This window comes from Theropithecus gelada, chromosome 10 (assembly GCF_003255815.1).
Source record: "Theropithecus gelada isolate Dixy chromosome 10, Tgel_1.0, whole genome shotgun sequence".
Classification (NCBI taxonomy): domain Eukaryota; kingdom Metazoa; phylum Chordata; class Mammalia; order Primates; family Cercopithecidae; genus Theropithecus; species Theropithecus gelada.
In genome coordinates, this window is record NC_037678.1 from 51871078 (window position 1) to 51892162 (window position 21085).

A 21085-nucleotide genomic window follows, 5' to 3' on the forward strand; every position below is an offset into this window, starting at 1 on the left:
TCCTGGGTTTAAGCCATTCTCCTGCCTCAGCCTCTGAGTAACTGGGACTATAGGCACACATCACCAAGCCCAGCTAATTTTTTGTATTTTTAGCAGAGATGGGGTTTCACCGAGTTGCCCAGGCTGGTGTTGAACTCCTGAGCTCAGGTGATCCGCCTGCCTTGGCCTCCCAAAGTACTGGGATTACCGGTGTGAGCCACTGGCGCCCGGCCCTTTTGGTTCTTTTTGAGACAGAGTCTCTCTCTGTTGGCCAGGCTGGAGTGCAGTGGCTTGATCCTGGCTCACTGCAACCTCTGTCTCCTGGGTTCAAGCAATTCTCCTGCCTCAGCCTCTGAGTAGCTGGGACTGCAGGCATGTGCCACTGTGCCTGGCTAAGTTTTAAATTTTTTGTAGATATGGGGGTCTTGTTATGTTACCTGGGCTGGTCTCAAACTCCTGGCCTCAAGCAATCTCTTGCCTTGGCCTCCCCAAGTGCTACGATTACAGGTGTGTAAGCCAGTGCACTCAGGTGAATATGTTCTGTTCCAGATTTTGTTTGGGTCTTGTTTGGTTTCATTTGGGAAGAGTGATCTCATTTTTGCTTTGGTGGCTTTGATATTTTAAGTCATGATATTTTATTTTCTTGCCACTTGCCTTGTTTCTCTTCCAACTCAACTGCAATGAAAAGTCAAGGCAATGGAGCAATCCAGCTAGTTATTCTGTAGATTTTGTGGCAAAAGCACCTAAGAGTTGAGAGCATGGACTCTAGAGCAAGACCCTTTGAGTTAGAATCCTGGCTCTGTCACTTATTAGCTGTGGGACCTTGGGAAGGTGCCTCAGTTTCCTCCTGATCATGGAGGAATCCCTGATCATGAGAATGCCATTGCTTGGGAGGGTGGTGAGGATGGAGTGAGGTAGTTGATGCAAACCCCTAAGAGCAGTGGTTGGCACCCCCGGGAAGCCCCCGAATCTTGGGTACCAGGATTATGCACAGAGTAGGCACCTCCACAGGGCAGCGGGGAAAAGAGCCAGATCAGAGTGCTTGTGTAGAGGTCAGGGAAGCAGGGCACGGCCCCTGCCGCAGATGTTTCTCAGGGGTGGAGGCAGGGGGTTGCGTGGGGGAATAAAGAGGATGGCTTAAATATTATAAAAAGCAGTTTGTCGGCTGGGCGCGGTGGCTCACGCCTGTAATCCCAGCACTTTGGGAAGCCTAGCTGGGCAGATCACTTGAGGTCAGGAGTTCCAGACCACCCTGACCAACATGGCGAAATCCCATCTCTACTAAAAAAACAAACAAACAAACAAACAAAAACAACTTTGCCGGGCATGGTGGTATGCACCTCTGTAATCCCAGCCACTCGGGAAGCTGAGACAAGAGAATTGCTTGAACCCAGGAGGCAGAGGCTGCAGTGAGCTGAGATTGTGCCACTGCACTCCAGCCTGGGTGACAGAGTGAGACTCTGTCTCAAATAAATAAATAAATAAAAATAAAAGGCAGTTTGTAATCTCTTAGGGCATTCATGAAAGAACAAAGCCAGCACGTATGGTGACTCCTGCCCATAACCGGGTCTCATTCTAGCCCTATTACGAGGTATTTGTGCTTTCAATATAAATTATAAATCTAAACAGATGCAGGGTTTGTTTTCTCCCCAAAGCAGATTCCAACCAGCATGAAACCAGCCAACACAAATAAATTGTGTGCTTAAGTCCATTGTTTCCAAAAACATGTAAACTGTTGGGTTGCAGAAAGTCGCTTTGAAGGGGCGTCTCATTAGTGTTCCCAGCATGAGGGTTCAATTTAGGTGGTACATATTTGAACAGTGTGCTGGAAATTTGTGGCAAAGAAAGACACGCATGGGGTGGGGGCGGTGGGGCCAAGAGGCCCTTATCAAATCGTACAGGATGCATTTAGGGGCTGTTGCATGAAGTGGCAGCTCTGAACGCAAGAAGAACTGTAGAATTCCTCAGCTGGCGGAATCATTTTGGGAATGCAAAGATCGCTTTCAATGTTGTGTTTGTAAGGAAATGACAGTCACCAAGTGGAGAATGTCAGGTCCTCTGAGAAACCCTGTGGGCACTCATGTGCAGAAACTATTTACTTCACTGGAATTGGTTTCTGAAAAAATTTGACTTTGCAGATCCCAAAGGGAGTGTGGCGAGTGTCTGGGATTTTCTTTCAGGTCAGGACTCGGCCTTTGCTAATCTCCAAAACTGATAAGGCCTCCAGATTTCAGGGCAGATTCATTCCTCTGCTGAACCAAGGTTTAAAGTCCTGGTTGAGGCCAGAGGGAGATCTTGTCATTCCAAAGGCCTCGCCAGCTCCACAGAGCCGACTCCTATCTGATAGATTAGTCACATGGGATCAAAGGGTCGTGGAATGAGGCTCAGGATGGGCGAAGATGACAGTAGCGGAGACGCCTAGGAGTGATGGATTAGAATATTTATCTCCAGAAACACTCCAGCAATCTGACCTTTCCCATCAGGGCAGAAGGTAGATGGGGTTGATCATAGGGGGGAATTTTTGTGCCATTATCCTCAGGTAAATGATGGATTTTACCAAGTAGAATAGGTTTGGAGACTCTTCCTTCTGTTAAGTACCATCCCCTAATCCTCTCCCCAAACTCAGACTCTGTCTCTGCTCTTCATCCAAAGGATGCTTGGGCATTGGGAAGTAACGAGTCCAGAACGGCGCAGCCAAGAGTGACGTTGCCTGGTTCCAGTCCGGCTTTTCCATGTGAATTAGACAAATGACTTCAAACCACCCAGTATTTATCAAGCACCCCCTCTAGGCACAAGCATGCTGTGATGCGCGTGGCAGTCGTGACACAGAGTACTGTAGCCCTCGGTGGCAAGGTTTGCAGGCATTCATGTTCAGACCACTGGGATTGGTGATTCTCCTCTGACTAGGGCTGGCTTAAATGCTCCCTCTGTGGTCTTTCCTCTCAGGTGGAGGAGGATGAGAAAACAGGCAATATTGTGGGATGATGATGATGAGGATGATGATGATAATAACAACAACATACATTTAATAGAAGCCAAGTATGTGTCAGGCAGCCTCACCTTTTTACATATAATGTTTCAGTGCTTCTCACATTTAACACGTATGTGAATCACTTAGAGATCCTGATAAAATGCAGAGGCCAGGCACAGTGGCTCATGCCTTTAATCCCAGCACTTTGGGAGGCCAAGGCAGGCAGATCACCTCAGGTCATGAGTTTGAGACCAGCCTGACTAACATGGTGAAACCCTGTGTCTACTAAAAACAGAAAAAAATTAGCCAGGCGTGGTGGCGTGCGCCTGTAATCCCAGCTACTCCTCGGGAGCTGAGACAGGAGAATTGCTTGAACCTGGGAGGCGGAGGGTTGCAGTGAGCTGAGATCGCACCACTGCATTTCAGCCGGGCAACAGAGTGAGACTCCGTCTCAAAAAAAAAAAAAAAAAAAAAAAAATTGCAGAATCTGGTTCTATAGTTTCGGGGTGGGGCCTGGGATGCTGCAATCTGCTGGTCTATATGCACATCGAGCAGCCAAGTATTATTTACCTAATGCTCACAGCAGCGCAGTGCGGCACTGTTGTCATCCCTATTTTACAGATGAGGAAATGGAGGCCCGGAGAGGCCAAGTTACTTGCCCAAAGTCATGCAGCTCGGAAGCAGAGAAGCCGGGATGGAACTTCAGGGCCCATGTGCTCACGCAGTTCTGCCCTGATGGGGCAGCCAGGATGCTTGGTAGAGGAGCACTGTGCCCAGAGTGGGGGCTTGGAGAAGGCTTTGGGAGATTGAGACTCCTTAGCTGGATTCCAGTGGGTTAAGAGTTAAGGTATTAACCAGGTGAAAGGCAAGGTGGGTGGGACCTGGAAAGATCCAGGCTGGGGGAACCACAGGACACAGGAGAGAGGCTGGCACCTTAAAAGGACTGAGGTTCATTTAGTAGAAAGGGAAAAGTAGATTTGGGGTCAGAGACCAAAAGGCTGTGCAGGACCCTTAGGCTGCCAGGCATGGCCCTCCCCTGAGGGCCATATCAGAGGCTCAATCTGGAAAGATCAGGGAACCTTTCTGTTCTCTCATCCTTTAAGACCCTATTGACATACTTTCCTGGGACACCCCCTTGGTCCTCAAAGGCAGAGGCCCATCCCCCTGCCTCTACTGCCCTCCCCCTGCACTGAGCGCTTGGTGCTGTGGGTCCCAATTTTTTTTTTCTTTTTTTTAAGACAGGGTCTCACTCTGTGGTCCAGACTGGAGTGCAGTGGCGTGATCTCGGCTCACCTCAACCTTTGCCTCCTGGGTTCAAGCGATTCTCCCGCCCCACCCTCCCAGTAAGTAGCTGGGATTACAGGCACACACCACCACTGCCCCGCTAATTTTCGTATTTTTTTAAGTAGAGATGGGGTTTCACCATGTTGGCGAGGCTGGTCTTGAACTCCTGACCTCAGGTGATCCACCAGCCTTGGCCTCCCAAAGTGCTGGGATTACAGGCATGAGACACCACGCCTGGCTGTGGGTCCTTATTTATATGTCTGTCTCTCACTAGCATATTTCTTCCTTTAAAAAAATTGTTTTTTGAGATGGGGTTTTGATGTCACCCAAGCTAGAGTGCTTGGTTCCATCACAGCTCACTGCAGGCTCCACTGCTCAGGCTCAAGATTCTCTCACTTCAGCCTCTGAGTAGCTGGGACCATAGGCACACGCCACCATGCCTGGCTAATTTTTTTTTTTTTTGAGATGGAGTCTCCCTCTTGTTGCCCAAGCCAGAGTGCAGTGGTGCGATCTTGGCTAACGGCAACCTCTGCCTCCTGGGTTCAAGCAATTCTCCTCTCTCAGCCTCCCGAGTAGCTGGGATTACAGGCACTTGCCACCATGCCCAGCTAAGGTTTTGTATTTTTAGTAGAAACAGGGTTTCACCATGTTAGCCAGGCTGGCCTCGAACTCCTGACCTCACATGATCTGCCTGCCTTGGCCTCCCAAAGTGCTGGGATTACAGGTGTAAGTCATTGTGCCCAGCTGCCCGGCTAATTTTTAAAAAGTATTTGTTGAGATGGGGGTCTTGCTATGTTGCCCAGACTGGTCTCAAACTCCTGGGTTCAAGTAATCTTCCTGCCTTGGCTTCCCAAAGTGCTGGGATTACAGGTGTGGGCCGCTGTGCCTGGCCTTGAGTATTTCTTCCTTGTTCTAGCATCTTGGATGAATATCCCTGCCCTCTTTACATGGTGAGGATGCTCTAGCATGGAGAGAGGTGCAGAAATCATTTGACAGTGTGAGAAATGCCACGGCATTTGGAGAGTGTATGCATGTGGAGGCTTGGGAGAGGGAGAGGGACCCTCTGGTTGCCGAGGGGTGGGAGATGAAAGGTGGCCCCTGGACTCACTACAAGGTTTACAGATGCTTTGAGCTCTTGAAGTGCCCTCTGCACTCTTCAAGGACACCTCTATGGGGGAACTCTCATGGATGGTGAAGCTTCTGGGGCAACAGAGAGTGGGTATGGGTGCTCAGGGACTTGCAAGGTCGTTTAGAATCATCCCAGGCCAGGCACTGTGGCTCACACCTGTAATCCCAGCACTTTGGGAGGCCAAGGCAGAAGGATCACTTGAGGCCAGGAGTTTGAGACCAACTTGGGCAACATGGTGAGACATCATCTCTAAAATATATATATATATAGACCGGGCACGGTGGCTCGTGCCTGTAATCCCAACACTTTGGGAGGCCGAGGCAGGTGGATCACCTGGGGTCAGGAGTTCGAGACCAGCCTGGCCAACATGGCAGAACCCAATCTCTACTAAAAGCCGGGTGTGATGGTAGGCGCCTGTAATCCCTGCTACTCAGGAGGCAGAGGCAGGAGAATCGCTTGAACCTGGGAGGCAGAGATTGCAGTGAGCCAAGATCTCACCACTGCACTTCAGCCTGGGTGACAGAATGAGACTCTGTCTCAAAAAAAGAAAAAGAAGGCTGGGTGTGGTGGCTCACATCTGTAATCCCAGCACTTTGAGGCCGAGGTAGGTGGATCACCTGAGGTCAGGAGTTTGAGGCCAGCTTGGCCAACATGGTGAAACCCCATCTACTAAAAATACAAAAATTAGCCAGGCCTGGTGGCAGACACCTGTAATCTCAGCTACTTGGGAGGCTGAGGCAGGAGAATTGCTGGAACCTGGGAGGCGGAGGTTGCAGTGAGCTGAGATCACACCATTGCACTCCAGCCCGGGCCAACAACAGCGAGACTCCACCTCTCTCTTTCTCTCTCCCTCTCTTTCTAATATATATATAATTATATTATAATACATATTATCTATCTAGGGTCTACCAAATGCCACCAACTCAGTTCCCACCTTGACAACTTTGGCCATATTCCTTTGCCACCTGGGCTCTTATGTACTTAATATTTGTATTTAAATTGATTCACTTCCTCCCCCCACAACTTTTCATTTTGACAAATTTCAAACCTACAGTAAAGTTGAAAGAATAGTGCGAAAAACATTCAGATACCCCCTTAGCTAGATTCACCAATTGTTAACATTTTTGCCACAATTTGCTTTTTCTTTTCTTTCTTTCTTTTTTTTTTTTTTGAGACAGGGTCTTGCTCTGTTGCCAGCAGACCCTGCCCAGACACTGCCCAGGCTGGAGTGCAGTGGCGCAATCATGGCTCACTGCAGCCTCAACCTCCCAGGCTCAGCCAATCCTCCCAACTCTGCCTCCTAAGTAGCTAGGACTACACCTAAGTTTTTATACTTTTTTTTTTTTTTTAATGGAGGCAGGGTTTTTCCATTTTGCCCAGGCTGGTCTCAAACTCCAGGGACTCAAGAGATCCTCCCTCCCAAAGTGCTGGTATTACAAGTGTGAGCCACCTCGCCCAGCCTACAATTTGCTTTATCTTTATTTCTCTCCATATATACACTTAAACAAACAAACAAACAACAACATGGATCTATGGTGGGAGGCATTAAAGATACTTTAAAAAGCTCTCTTTCTTTCTTTCTTTCTTTTTTTTTTTTTTTTTTTTTTGAGATAGAGTCTCGCTCTGTCGCCCAGGCTGGAGTGCAGTGGCATGATCTTGGCTCACTGCAAGCTCTGCCTCCTGGGTTCATGCCATTCTCCTGCCTCAGCCTCCTGAGTAGCTGGGACTACAGGCGCCCGCCACCTCGCCCAGCTAGTTTTTTGTATTTTTTTTAGTAGAGGCGGGGTTTCACCATGTTAGCCAGTATGGTCTCGATCTCCTGACCTCGTGATCCTCCCGTCTCAGCCTCCCAAAGTGCTGGGATTACAGGCTTGAGCCACCGCGCCCGGCCTTCTTTCTTTCTTTTATTTATTTTTTTGTTTGAGAGGGAGTCTTGCTCTGTCACCCAGGCTGGAGTGCAGTGGCATGATATCAGCTCTGCAACCTCTGCCTCCCAGGCTCAAGCAATTCTATCTCAGCCTCCCAAGTAAGTGGGCCCGTGTCACCACGCCCGACTAAGTTTTGTATTTTTAGTAGAGACGGGGGTTTCTCCATGCTGGCCAGGCTGGTCTCGAACTCCTGACCTTAGGTGATCCACCTGCCTCAGTCTCCCAAAGTGCTAGGATTACAGGGGTGAGCCACTGCAACCGGCCTTAAATAAGCTTTCTATTTCAGAATAGTTTTAGATTTTCAAAAAAGTTGCAAAGATAGTACAGAGGGCTCTATCCCCCCTCTACGGATTTCTTGTTTTTCTTAACTGTTCATCGTACATTATATGGTACCTTTGTCAAGACCAATGAACCATTATGGATACATTATTGTTAATTTGACTTTATACTTTATTAGGTTTTTGTTAGCTTTTCTCTTATCTGGTGGACTTACTTTTAAACTGAAAACAAAAAACAAAAAACAAAAAAAAACCCCTAAAAATAGAATGTTCATGGAAAACCATGATCAATTGCCAAACACAATCCTAGCTAGATGCTGTTAGCAGCGGAATGACATAAGCGTGGGGCCTGCTTTCTCTCTGTTAAAAAGGGAGATTGGCCAATGTTAGGTGTTAAAGACAGGCTAGATCAAGCTGAGACTTTCTCCCGGCCAAGTGGCATTGAACCAGCATGGTCATAGGAGCGAAATAGCTTTCTCATTATGAGATTCAGTGTTTAGTGCCCAGTCTGTGTCATCTAAAGTCAGCTTGGGTGGCACCCCTTCAGGAGCCCACCTTTGAGAAACACTGAGTGGTCTGGCTGTGCCACATCTGAAGAGGGTTGGAAACCCAGACCTGAGGCTGCCAGGCTCCAAGCCTGGAGCTTCCTTCTGCCCTGGAAGATGGGGTCAGGGCTGGGTGCCTTGATTAGTGGTGGTTGAGGGGGATGGGGGGCTGTGGGGAATGTCATTTGTCTTCTCTAGTAACTCCCCCAGCTGTTTTTCCAAAGCTGGCAGGCATTTAACAAGTGATGGACAGAAAACAGCACACTGCAGAATTCTGTCCACAGCTCCTTGTCACGAACACAAGGGCCATTTATTTGCCCGTCCTGTCGGTGAGATGCATGCGGCCATACTTTTAGTCAGTGAGGGGGTCGGACGTGGCTGAAATGAAATGGCTTTCTCAACTGCCCTTTGCATAATGTCTGAATTTGTTCATATTCATTCCTTGAAAATGCCGCAAAGTGGTTTTTGTGTTTTATTAGTTAGAGTAGGTGATATTGCTTCCTGAAACCAAGACTTTGCTTTCCAATATGTATCTGCCGTCCTCATTTCCAGGAGACTTCAGCCCACTACAAACTAACTCGGACGGCTCTGCTGCCCTAAAGGAATTTCACTCTGGAATAAGTCACTGTTGGCTCATGGGTCTGGACATCTAACCGGAGGTGATTCAAACTAGAATGTTTGCAGAATTTCTGGGTTTACCCCTAAGGATTGCTCTTTCTTCCTTATTTCCTTCCTTTCATTTTTTTTCTTTTCATTTTCTTTTCTTTTTTGTCTCTTTCTCTCCTTCCTTCCTTCCTCCCTTCCTTCTTTCTTTTCTCTCTTTGTCTTTCTTTTTGGTGGGGGTGGGGGGTGTGTTCTTTTTCTTTTTCTTTTTTTTTTTTTTGGGACAGGCTCTCACTCTGTCACCCAGGCTGGCAGGCTGGAGTATGGTGATGCGATCTCACTGTGCCTGTAATCCCAGCTACTCAGGAGGCTGAGGGGGGAGAGTCGCTTGAACCCGGGAGGCAGAGGTTGCAGTGAGCTGAGATTGCACCACTGTACTCTGCTTCCTGAGCTCAAGCAATCCTCCCACCTCAGCCCCGTCAAGTAACTGGGGCTACAAGTGAGAGCCACCATAACCCGCTAATTTTTTTTTTTGTACTCCTCTTTTTTTTTTTTTTTGAGATGGAGTTTTGCTCCTGTTGCCCAGGCTGGAATGCAATGGCGTGATCTCAGCCTACTGCAACCTCCGCCTCCTGGGTTCAAGTGATTCTCCTGCCTCAGCCTCCTAAGAAGCTGGGATTACAGGCATGTGCCACCACACCCGGATAATTTTGTATTTTTAGTAGAGACGGGGTTTCTCCATGTTGGCCAGGCTGGTCTTGAACTCCCGACCTCAGGTGATCTTGGTCTCCCAAAATGCTGGGATTACAGGCAAAAGCCACCACGCCCGGCCTTTTTTTTGTACTTTTATTAAAGATGGGGTTTCACCATGTTGCCCAGGCTGGTCTTGAACTCTTGAGGTTAAGCGATCTGTCCACCTCAACCTCCCAAAGTGCTGGGATTACAGGTGTGAGCCACCATGCTCAGCCTGTTTCTTTCTTTCTTTTAATTATTATTATTTTCTTTTATTAATTTAAAAAATAGAGACAGGGTCTCACTATGTTGCCCAGGCTGTTTTCAAACTCCTGCCCTCAAGCAGTCCTCTCACCTCAGGTTCCCAAAGGGCTGAGATTACATGAGCATGAGCCCCTGTTTCCTGCAGAATGCTATTTATTTCTGACCTGACGTACTGTAGAATTATTTTAGTTAGTCCGAGGAGGTGAATGGTTGTGATGAAATTTTCTCCACATAGGGGCGCAATGTCCCTAAAGAAGATAGATGGGTCAGGCGCGGTGGTTTATGCCTGTAATCCCAGCACTTTGGGAGGCCAAGGTGGGCAGATCACTTTAGGTCAGGGGTTAGAGACCAGCCTGGCCAACATGGTGAAAAGCAGTCTCTACTAAAAATACAAAAATTAGCCAGGCGTGGTGGCGGGTACCTGTAATCCCAGCTACTTGAGAAGCTGAGGCAGGAGAATCGCTTGAACCTGTGAGGTGGAGATTGCAGTGAGCCAAGATGGTGCCACTGCACTCCAGCCTGGGAAACACAGTGAGACTCCGTTTAAATAAAAAATAAAACACATTTTTTAAAAAGAAGGAAGATGGTTGGGACAAAAGTAACAGATCCATCTATTTTCACTTTTAGAAATGAAAGGATTACAGGTAAAAGCGTCACTCCCAAATTCTTTTCCCAGAGGTAGCAACTCAGTTTGGCTTACATCCTTCCAGCCTGTCTTGCTGTCTAAGCGTTTCCACAGTGTTTCATTTTATGTGTGTAAAGGGGGAATGTTACACAATCAGGATTCTACCAAATGTATCCTGCTGACCCCCTTTTCACTCAGTAATATGCCTTGGAGACCCACCTCTGCTGTTCAGTGCAGACACAGCTCTTTTAAAACTGCTGGCTCAGCTGGCACAGTGGCTCACGCCTGTAATCCTAGCACTTTAGGAGGCCAAGATGGGAGGATCACTTCAGGCCAGGAGTTTGAGACCAGCCTGGTCAACATAGTGAGACACCATCTTTATTTAAAATAATTTAAAAAAAAAAAAAAAAAAAAAAACAAAAAAAAAAACTTGGCTGCCTCATCCCAGCCTGGGAAACATGACAAGACCCTGACTCTATGAAAAATGTTTTAAAAAAATTAGCCAGGTGTGGTGGCTCACGTCTGTGGTCCCAGCTGCTTGGGAGGCTGAGGCGGGAGGATCGCTTGAGCCCAGCAGATGGAGGGTGCAGCGAGCTGAGATCACGCCACTGTACTTCAGCCTGGGTGACAGAACAAGACCCATTCTCAGAAAACAAAAAAACAAAAAACTGCTGCCTGACGTACCATATCTTTCACATCTTGTTCAAGCAGTCATTATTGGATGAGTATTTCAGTTATTTCCCATTATTTCCTATGATAAGCAGCTCTCAGCAAGCACCTCTGTTCCTGTCTCCTTGTGCACAGGCATAAGCGATGTACTGGCTGGTAGGAGATGCTCATCTCTGGTTTTCAGAGATCTTTGCCAAATTACCCTTCAGAGTCTGTGTGTGCGCTTTAGTGGGGAGGGGTATCCATTCCTGTTCTTTGGTGCTGTTTATTTCTGGTTTCTTTTCCACATTAGCTGCAGAGTGGAAAGGAGCCAAGGGGAGGGAGAGAGAAATCCGTCTCTAGGTGTTCCAAGGCCCTGGATGTGCCACAGGGCCGGCCTCTCCTCCGGAGGCGGTAAATGGCTGCTTTGTTCTTGGGTTCGTCCCTGAGCAGAATCAGAACGCAGAGACCTGTCAAGTGGACAAAAGAAGTTGTGCCCATCCCCAAGCTTGGATCCCACCCCTTGACCCGGAGAAACTGTTAACTTTGTAGGAGTCGCACACACACCGGTGTGACGGGGCATGGGGTGAGCGCCCACCCCGAACCCTGAAATAATTAAGTTATAAAAAAGAAAAAAACATAACAAAAGAGCCTGACCCTCACTAACGGATGTAAAGGAAAGAACCAAGCTGACTCTCCATCTAGGAGAAGTGGGAGGCGCAAAGGGGGAAAGGGGCTTGGGGGAAACCCAGGACGGAAGGAAGGGGTGTGCAATGGATCAGATCTGGATTGAAGAGGGGGACAGATGGGAAAGGGGAAAGAAAGGAGGGAAAGGAGAAAGAGTGAGGAAGGTGCTGGAGGACAGTGACAAGGTAAGAAGAGTAAGGAGAGGGCTGGAGGAGGGAGGGGTGGCCAAGAGCAGTTTCGGAGGGGTAGGCTGCGTCCCAGTCTGTTTGTGATTAGCACGCAGCCTAGTGCAGAATGGAGTAAACAGAAACTTCCAGGCGTCCCCTCCGCCCCTCTCTGAGGCAAAGCAGAAATCAGATGCTCTGTGATTAATCGTGGAGGATTCAGGACACGACCACAAACGCTGTGCGGACTTGAAATTAGCTGCCTTTTCCCAGTCCCCTTGCCAAAATGGGAGTGGGGGGTGGGACGTGAAGGGGTGGGGGCCCCGCCTGCGGGGGGCCAGCATGGAATTCCCCCCGGCAGAGCTGGGAGTGACACTGACAAGCAATCGGCCGCGTCCAGAGCAGCAGGCGGCATCCGGGGGGAGCGGGGCCGGCTGGGGGGCTCCAGGAGGGCTTCCTGGAACCCCAGCTCCATGGCCGCCTGCACCCTGACACAGGCCAGATAAGAGTCCCGGCTGCATTATCAGAGCCCGGCAGGGCACCGGCCTCCCTGCACCAGAAGGAAGACTGGGGGCGCAGCAGGTCCTCAAGGCGATCTTCCCAGAGAGCGAGACCCGCGGCTGGTGGCCAGAGTGGATGGACTTTGCCGAGCCCTAGCTCAAGTCCGGGAGTCCCGGGCCAGATGGGGGCAGACGCTTGCTGGCGGCAATAGAGAAAGTGAGGCAGCTGCAAGGAGGGCGGCGGGACTGCACTTGAGTGTCCAGACCTGCTCGATGGTGAGTGTGAAGTGACTGCTTCCCATGTGTGCCGCGACGCCGCCTTGTGTGGACAGACTTCTGGAGCTGGGGGTGACGGCGGGGAGGCAGCCCTTCCTCACAGGCCACCTGGAACTTCCAAGGCCAGAGGAGGGAACCTGGGTTGAGTCTGAGCTGGGATGGCGGTATCGTGCTGTGTGGTCTTAGGCAAGTTACTTGCCCTCTCCAGGCCTCCGTTTGTCCATTTCTAAAACCGTGGTTGAACTGGGTGATCTTTAAGAGATTCTCATGATGACAGCTATTCCTTGTGCATCTGCGATAAGCCAGGCACTGTGTAGGCATTTCTGAAGCCTCCGCTGGGGAAATCCCTGTAAGCCCGCTGTGGGGTAGGTATTATTGGTGTCCTCATTGTACACTGAGGAAACAGCAGCTGGGAGAAGCGAATGGACTTGCTGAGGTCACACAGTCCGTCAGTGGCAGAAACCAGAAAAGACCTAGGTTTTTCCGACTCTGCTTTGGCTAAACTCTTCTGCACACCCCCAGTATTCTGTATTCTGTGCTCCATGGTTCTGCAATTATCCCAAGCAGCAGGAGTGAAGGAGAAGGAGGTGTGGATGGAACATCAACTGCAGGAGGGAGGCAGAGGTGGGACAGGAGTGACAGGCTGACACCGGCAAGCAGCCTTTTACTCTCTAAAGGATGTGTCAAGCCAGGGTGGGGGCTGGCGGCCCTGGGATGGGGCAGGGGCTCCAGGCTTGAATGACGAGCACCCAGTGCAATTTCCTAGATTTGCTGCCTTGTTGTAGGAGGCTCCTGGGGGCATGAGAGAAGAGGGTTAATATGTCAGAGGTGGAGAGAACTGGGGGCAGGGAAACTGGCATATGCCTCAACTAGGTTTTGTTCCAATTTTATTTTGCCTTTGCAGAAAATCTGTTTCGAATCACTCTGGGCCCGTGCAGCGTTTTTGGATGAAATAGAATTGTGAAACGCATACAGCGCTTTCCACATGCCTCCCCTGGGGGGAATCACATATTAATATTATCGTAAGCTATTTGCATATATATTCCTGCAGCTGTGGCTGGCAGCACCCAAGAGATAAGAGACAGATAAAGTCAGCTCGTGTCTCCCTGGCACGGAAAGGGAGGGTGCAGGTTACATTCAAGAGCCAGGAAACACACAGCAGGTGGGGAATCCCTGGGGTTCCAGGCATCAGGCCAGAGTCAAAAGTCCCAGCACCCAGATGTGGCCTTTTCTTTTTTCTTCCCTTGGAAAATTCCATCCTGAAGCAGCTCTGTACTGATCCAGGCCTCCTTTCCTTTCAGGGACTGGCTGTGAATCCCCCACTGCCCACCTTGGGGACGAGTCAGCCCTGAGTCTGTGGTCTCAGCTCTGGGAGCAACTTGTCCAGAAGCTCCCCCAGTCCCAGGCAAACTGGGACAATTGGTCACCCTACCGAGTTCCACCCTGGATTTTCTTTGTGACCTTGAGCAAGTCACTTCCCTTCTCTCAGCTTCCTCATCTTTAAAACAAAGGGATTATTTTAGGAAAGCTCTACAATCTCTCTGCAACCCTCAGATTCCATGAGTCTGGTTGAAGAGCACTTAAGTTCTGGGTGAGGGTGTCTGAAAGTAAGATGAAGTTTGGAGGGAGGCCGGAGGCAGTGGCTCACGTCTGTAATCTTAGCACTTTCAGAGGCCAAGGCAGGCCGATCACCTGAAGTCAGGTGTTTGAGACTAGCCTGACCAACATAGTGAAACCTCACCTCTACTAAAAATACAAAAAATTAGCTGGCCGTGGTGGTGCGTGCCTATAGTCCCAGCTGCTCGGGAGGCTGAGGCAGGAGAATCGCTTGAACTGGGGAGGCAGAGGTTGCAGTGAGCTGAGATCATGCCACTGCACTCCAGCCTGGGAAACAGAACGAGACTCCATCTCAAAAAAAAAAAAAAAAAAGAAGTTTGGAGAGGAGGAAAATCTCCCCGCCACTTCCCTAGAGAAGTCCAGGATGGCACTGGAGGAGGCTGGAATGAAGGTGGGCTTGGGGAAAAGGACTGATGGCCTGTGGTACCATCGGCACGGGGGTCAGTTGTAACAACCCGATGGCCCTGCAGCTTCTGAGGAGCCTCATGGGTTGTTGAAAGCGTGTCATGATCTTGTGGCCCAGCGTTTGTACTGAGTGCTTTGACCCAGAGGCCCACTGGTTGCTGAGGTTTTCCCCATTAGAACCTCAGTGCTCCCCCAGGATCCCCCAGTTCTTCCTGGGGAGCCCCAAAGGGGTATTTCACGTGCCCTCGCGAACCAGTCTCTTGTTTTAGTCATCCTTCCTGCTTCCTCTTTCCTCTGGGGCCGTTTGGAGATGCTTCCCTGCCCAGCACAGCAGCGCCCACGATGCCGTCTCTGTAAACTCCCAAAGCTTCCCGCTACTTAGCGCTTGAGATGCCCTGGGTTCTGGGCAGATACGAAGATAATGGCTTCCTCCTCAGTTCAGTGATATTCTTTGCCATGTTGTCCCCACACAGAGGTGTGCTGGAGTTAGCTTGTACCAGCTTGTGAAAGCTGATTGTCAGATTTTCAGGAATTAGGTGAATGGGTTGCTAAACGCAGCCATTGTTAAATATTAAATTATATGAACTTACAATTAAATAAATTATATGAAAAACAAAGGTAATCAAGGCTGAGTGTGGCGGCTCATACATGTAATCCCAGCATTTTGGGAGGCCGAGACAGGAGGATCGTTTGAGCCCAAGAGTTTGAGACCAGCCTGGGCAACATAGCAGGACCCCATCTCTACAAATAATTTGAGAAAAAACTAGCTGAGTGTGGTGGTGCGTGCCTGTAATCCTAGCTACTCAGGAGGCTGAGGTGGGAGGATTGCTTGAGCCCAAGAGGTCGAGGCTGCCATGAGCTGTGATCTCACCACTGCACTCCAGCCTGGGCCACAGAGCAAGACACTGTCTCAAAAAAATAAAAATAGATAAACAAATAATTAGAAATTTTTTAGAAAGGAAAATATTAACTGGTATTTCTGAAGAATTATACTCCTTCATCAATTGTAACCATAGGTTGATTACAGATTTTGCTGGGGGCAAAAAATCAACAAAACTGCTACCTGTGAATGAAATGATTATATTACATGTACAAAAAAGGGTATTGTAAGTTTTATTTTTATTTGTAAATTGTGTGCTGCACATCCTTTATTTGAAGACAATTTTTTTTTTTTTTTTTTGAGATGGAGTCACTCTGTCGCCTAGGCTAGACGACAGTGGCGTGATCTCGGCTCACTGCGACTTCCGCCTTCCAGTTTCAAGCAATTCTCCTGTCTCACCCTCCCAAGTAGCTGGGATTACAGGTGCCTGCTACCATGCCTGGCTAATTTTTTATATTTTTGGTAGAGATGGGGTTTCACCATGTTGGCCAGACTGGTTCAAACTCCTAACCTCAAGTGATCCACCCACCTCAGACTCCCAAAGTGCTGGGATTACAGGCACGAGCCACTGCGCCCAGCCTACATCAATACAATTTATAATAAACCGAAGTAGTGTGTGTGGATATGCAAATATATGTACTCGCCCATGCACACACGTGCACCACACACTCACTTTCCGGGGGAGAGAGCTGGTTGCTAAACCTTTGCCAGCGCACCACTGGTTCCACAGCACCTATGGTCGTGTCCGGGTTGTCCAAAATCCTCTCACGAACAGTCCTCAGTCCTCTTCCAAAGGAATTCAGACCCCAGGCACAGGCCTTGGATGCAAATCTTTCAACTTTCTCCTCTCACTTAAACCAGCAGCCCAACTGCTCTCTCTTGCTGGAAGCACTGGAGTGGATGCCGACATATCGGGTGGGGTAGAGACCCTGTCTACACTAGCAGCATCTGGGCCCCAGCTCCACTAGCGACAAAGGCCCTGGGACGCACTCTCCATTGCGTCCACTGTGTCTGCATTCGCAGGGCATTTTGAGTCGGTCCGCAGCGGCTCCCGATTAGTCCTGTTCCGTTTCTAGTCTCTCTCCTGCCATTCTTTGTTTTCATGCACATCGAATGATGCCCTAACAGAAACGGCATCTTGGAAGAAGTCAGAGGAACAGCTAAGCCAAACCTATAGGAAAGTTCAGACAGCTTGCTATTTTTAGAAACTCTAGGAGCCAGGTGGGCCCTTTCCAGTTGTAAGGGCCTAAGCCAGCAAGCACGAGAGGAAAATATTTCTCATTCCCAAGTTCCGCTCTCTTATAGTCCAGGCCAAAGAGGAGGCCCAGGTGGGACATTAGCTAAGAGAAGCGCGACTGCACTACAAGAGGAGAACCATGCCCACGGCAGTTTAAAAGAGAACTAAAACGTGCATTTTTTTTTTCTTTTTTTTTTGTTAACAGAGTCTTACTCTCTCACCCAGGCTAGAGTGCAGTGGCGCCATCTTGGCTCACTTCAACCTCTGCCTCCCAGGTTCAAGAGATTCTCCTGCCTCAGCCTCCCTAGTAGCTGGGATTACAGGTGTGCGCCACCACGCCTGATTTTTGTAGTTTTAGTAGAGATAGGTGTCTCACCATGTTGGCCAGGCTGGTCTCAAACTCCTGACCTCAGGTGATTCGCCCACCTTGGCCTCCCAAAGTGCTGGGATTACAGGTGTGGGCCACCGTGCCCAGCCTATTTTAAAAAAAATTCTATCCCATCAGGCCAGGCACAGTGGCTCATGCCTATAACCCCAGCACTTTGGGAGGCCGAGGCAGGAGGATCGCTTGAGACCAGGAGTTCAAGACCAGCCTGGTCAGCATAGCAAGACCCTTGTCTCTACAAATATATTTTAAATAATTAGCTGGGTGTGGTTGCATGCACCTGTGGTCCCAGCTACTCAGGAAACTGAGGCAGGAGGCTCACTTGAGCCCAGGAAGTTGAAGCTGCAGTGAGCCATGTTTGTGCCACTGCAATCCAGCCTGAGTGACAGAGTGAGACCCTGTCTCAAAAACAAACAAAGAGAAACGAAAAAGAAATTCCGTTGGCTCACCTGTCAACCTGCACCCAGAGGCTGACAGCTCTGTGTCACCTCCGCTCCCTCCACCCTGGTCCCAGTGGCCATGGTGTCTCTCTCTGGACTATCGCAGTTGCCTCCTCACCAGTGTTTCTGCTTCTCTCTTGCCTCCCTCCTGGTCTACTCTCCGTGTGCAGCCAGCGAGGTCCTGTTGAAATGAAATCAGATCCCGTTCCTTCTCTGTTCAGGACACCTCCTGTCTCCAGCCAGCCCTGGTCCCACCTTGCCCAGAGCCCAGGCAAAGTCCTCACCACGGTCCACAAGGCCTGCAGGGCCCGGGCCTCTCTGACCTTGTCTCTCCTCCCTCCCACTCCCCACACTTGCTGTTCTTGAGGTCAGGCACAGTCCTGCCCCAGGACCTTTGCAATCGCTTTTCTCTCTGCCTGGGTGCTCATTCTTCACATATCCACGTGGCGCACTTGTTCATATTGCCCAGGTCTTTACACAAACATCACCTTCGCAGTGAGGCCATCCTGACTCTCCATTTAAAATTACAGCCTTCCTTCACCCGCTGGTCTTCTCTATCCCTTTTCTGGTTTATTTTTCTCCTTACCACGCATGTCTCATCATCTAACATACATATATATTCTTATTTTCTTAAGTGTCCCCTGCTGGATGCTGGAACGTGAGTTTCCTGAAGGTAGGGATTTTTTTTTTTTTTTTTTTTTGAGATGGAGCCTCACTCTGTCACCTAGTATGGAGTGCGATGGTGCAATCTCGGCTCACTGCAACCTCCGCCTCCCAAGTTCAAGTGATGCTCCTGCCTCAGCCTCCTGAGTAGCTGGGATTATAGGTGCACACCACCACGCCCGACTAATTTTTGTATTTTTAGTAGAGACAGGGTTTTGCTATGTTGGCCAGATTGGTGTCGAACTCCTGACTTCAGGTGATCCACCCGCCTTGGCCTCCCAAAGTGCTGGGATTACAGTTGTGAGACACTGCGCCTGGCCTCCTTTTTAAAAAATGGACCTCAAGTAAGCAGAATTGACCGGGCACAGTGGCTCACGCCTGTAATCCCAGTACTTTGGGAGGCCGAGGCGGGTGGATCACCTGAGGTCAGGAGTTTGAGACCAGCCTGGCCAATATGGCGAAACCCCGTCTCTACTAAAAACACAAAAATTAGTCAGGCGTGGTGACACGAATCTGTAATCCCAGTTACTCGGGAGGCTGAGGCAGAAGAATCACTTGAACCCAAGAGGTGGAGGTTGCAGCAAGCTGAGATCTCACCGCTGCACTGCAACCTGGACGATGGAGTGAGACTCCATCTCAAAGAAAAAAAAAAGAAAAAGTAAGTAGGATTGAATGATTCATAATTCCATAATGACGTACTGAAAGGGCAACTGAACAGCTCCACCTACCTTTCCATCTAACAAGCTCTTTATAGTTATTTATAAAATGATAAACACCTGTGAAGCCACGGCCCCGCCTAAGTGCTGGAACTCAGACAACCATTTTACATCTACTTCTGAACTCTTTTCCCATCTTGCCTCCCTCCCTCTCCCACTGTGGTAGTAGCTGCTTCTTGAATTCTGTGTTTAGCTTTCCCTTGCCTTTCTAAAAATTGTGGTAAAAAACACAGAATTTACCACTTTAGCCATTTTAGGCGTACAATTCAGCGGCACTACGCACATTCACAATGTTGTGCAATTATCAGCGCCATCCATTTCCAGAACATTTTCTTCTTCTCTATTTCCCTTGCTTAAAAAAATAGTTTTATCACTTACATGTATGCCAAAATAATGTGTCATTTACTTTTACTGCTGTTTGAACTTTACATAAAGATATATCTTGTCTTCTGGCACGTACACGCAGACACACACACACACACACACATACATATATATTTTGAGACAGGGTCTCACTCTGCCACCCGGGCTGGAGTGCAGTGGTGCAATCTTAGTTCACTGTAGCCTTGACTTCTTGGGCTCAGGTGATCCTCCCACCTCAGCCTCCCTGGTAGCTGGGACTACAGGCATGAACCACCACACCGGGCTACTTTTCTGTAGAGACAGGGCTTTGCCATGTTGCATATTGCCCAGGCTGGCCTTGAACTCCTGGCCTCAAGCAATCAGCCTGCCTTAGCATCCCAAAATGCTGGGATTATGGGTGTGAGCCACGGTGCCCAGCCCCTGGCACTTATATTTTTATAAATCATTTTATTGCTAAAATTCATTGATATGATTGCATAACACTTGTTCATTTACTTTTCCCTGCTGTGTACTATTCCATGGCATACCAGCATTTATTTTTCCTGTCTATGACCACGTGGGTTGTTTCCATTTGTCAGTTTTGTTTGCTACATAAACGGTTCTGCTTTGAGGGTTCGTGTACTGTCCCATCGCACACATACAGGATTGTGTCTCAAGTATGTACCTGGGAGTAGAATTGCTGGAATATGAAATCGTATGCTGAATTATCTTCCAATGGTTGTACCAATTCACAAGCCACCCTCTACACATGGCATTTGTCAGATGTCTTACTTTTTGCCACCTGAATGGGTGGAATTTCCCCTAGATCTTGACTGACACCAAGGACGGGGCTGGAATGTCCAAAAGCCTTGAATGGGCTGCGTGTTCGTGACGTCCCACATCTTTGTGGCACAGCTTCTCCTGGAGGAGAGCCAAGCCTGGCAGCTGTACTACAGAAAGGAACACGCGGAGTAGGGATTACAGATCTAATAACGTCAACTTTTCCTTCCTCCCCTCCACCTCCTTTTATTTGGTCTGGTTCTCACCGTGTGTGGGAAACGGTGTGGTGGGGAAGGGGCAAATCCTTGGTCCGTGACGGGCACTGTTGCATGCACTCTACAGATATTGCTATTAATTATTTACCCCTCAGATCCTGCAAACAGAGGTGCCCTTAGAAGCCCCACTTTACAGTATGGAAACTGAGGAACAGAGAGGTTAAGTAACTTGCCTGATATTACACAGGGAGTAAATGGCAGAACTGGGTTTGAATCCAGCTCTTCTGGCTTCCTCCGAGGTTTATGCTGCCTTTCAGTAGTGCCTGCAGTTAAAGGTTGCAGACTCCTCAGTCCTACAGACTTGGGTTCAACCCTGGATCCCCTACCACCTCTGAGCAGTTATATCACATCTCTGAACCTCAATTTCTCTAAAATGAAAAGAGCCATCTTTTCCAGAAGCCTCATTATATGTTTTTTTCTTGTGCCTTATTGTTTCTTCTCTTTTCTTCTTTTGTTTTTTGAGACAGAGTTTGACTTTGTCATCCAGGCTCAGTGTAGTGGCACGATCTTGGTTCACTGCAGCCTCCACCTCCCGGGCTCAAGCAGATCCTCCCATCTCAGCCTCCTAAGCAGCTGGGACTACAGGCATGCACCACCATGCCCAGTCGGTTTTTATATTTTGCAGAGACTGGGGTCTCACTTTGTTGATCAGGCTGGTCTCAAACTCCTAAGCTGAAATAGATTCACCCACCTTAGCCTCCCAAAGTGCTAGGATGAAGGTGTGAGCCACTG

At 48.9% G+C, this 21085-nt stretch overlaps 1 protein-coding gene across 2 annotated transcripts in view; it reads left to right on the top strand.

Moving 5' to 3' along the window:
• The first annotated feature begins 11730 nt into the window (after positions 1–11730).
• RIPOR3 (RIPOR family member 3) overlaps positions 11731–21085 on the top strand; it is a 102172-nt gene continuing 92817 nt past the window's right edge. Inside the window, exons 1-2 of one of the 2 annotated variants that reach the window (XM_025400582.1) lie at positions 11731–11858; positions 12335–12613. In XM_025400582.1, the coding sequence (XP_025256367.1) occupies positions 12611–12613 (3 nt within the window). In that variant the 5' untranslated portion in view covers positions 11731–11858; positions 12335–12610. Of the gene's footprint in view, positions 11859–12208; positions 12614–21085 lie in introns of those variants that run through there. The other variant, XM_025400581.1, reaches the window with a different exon arrangement.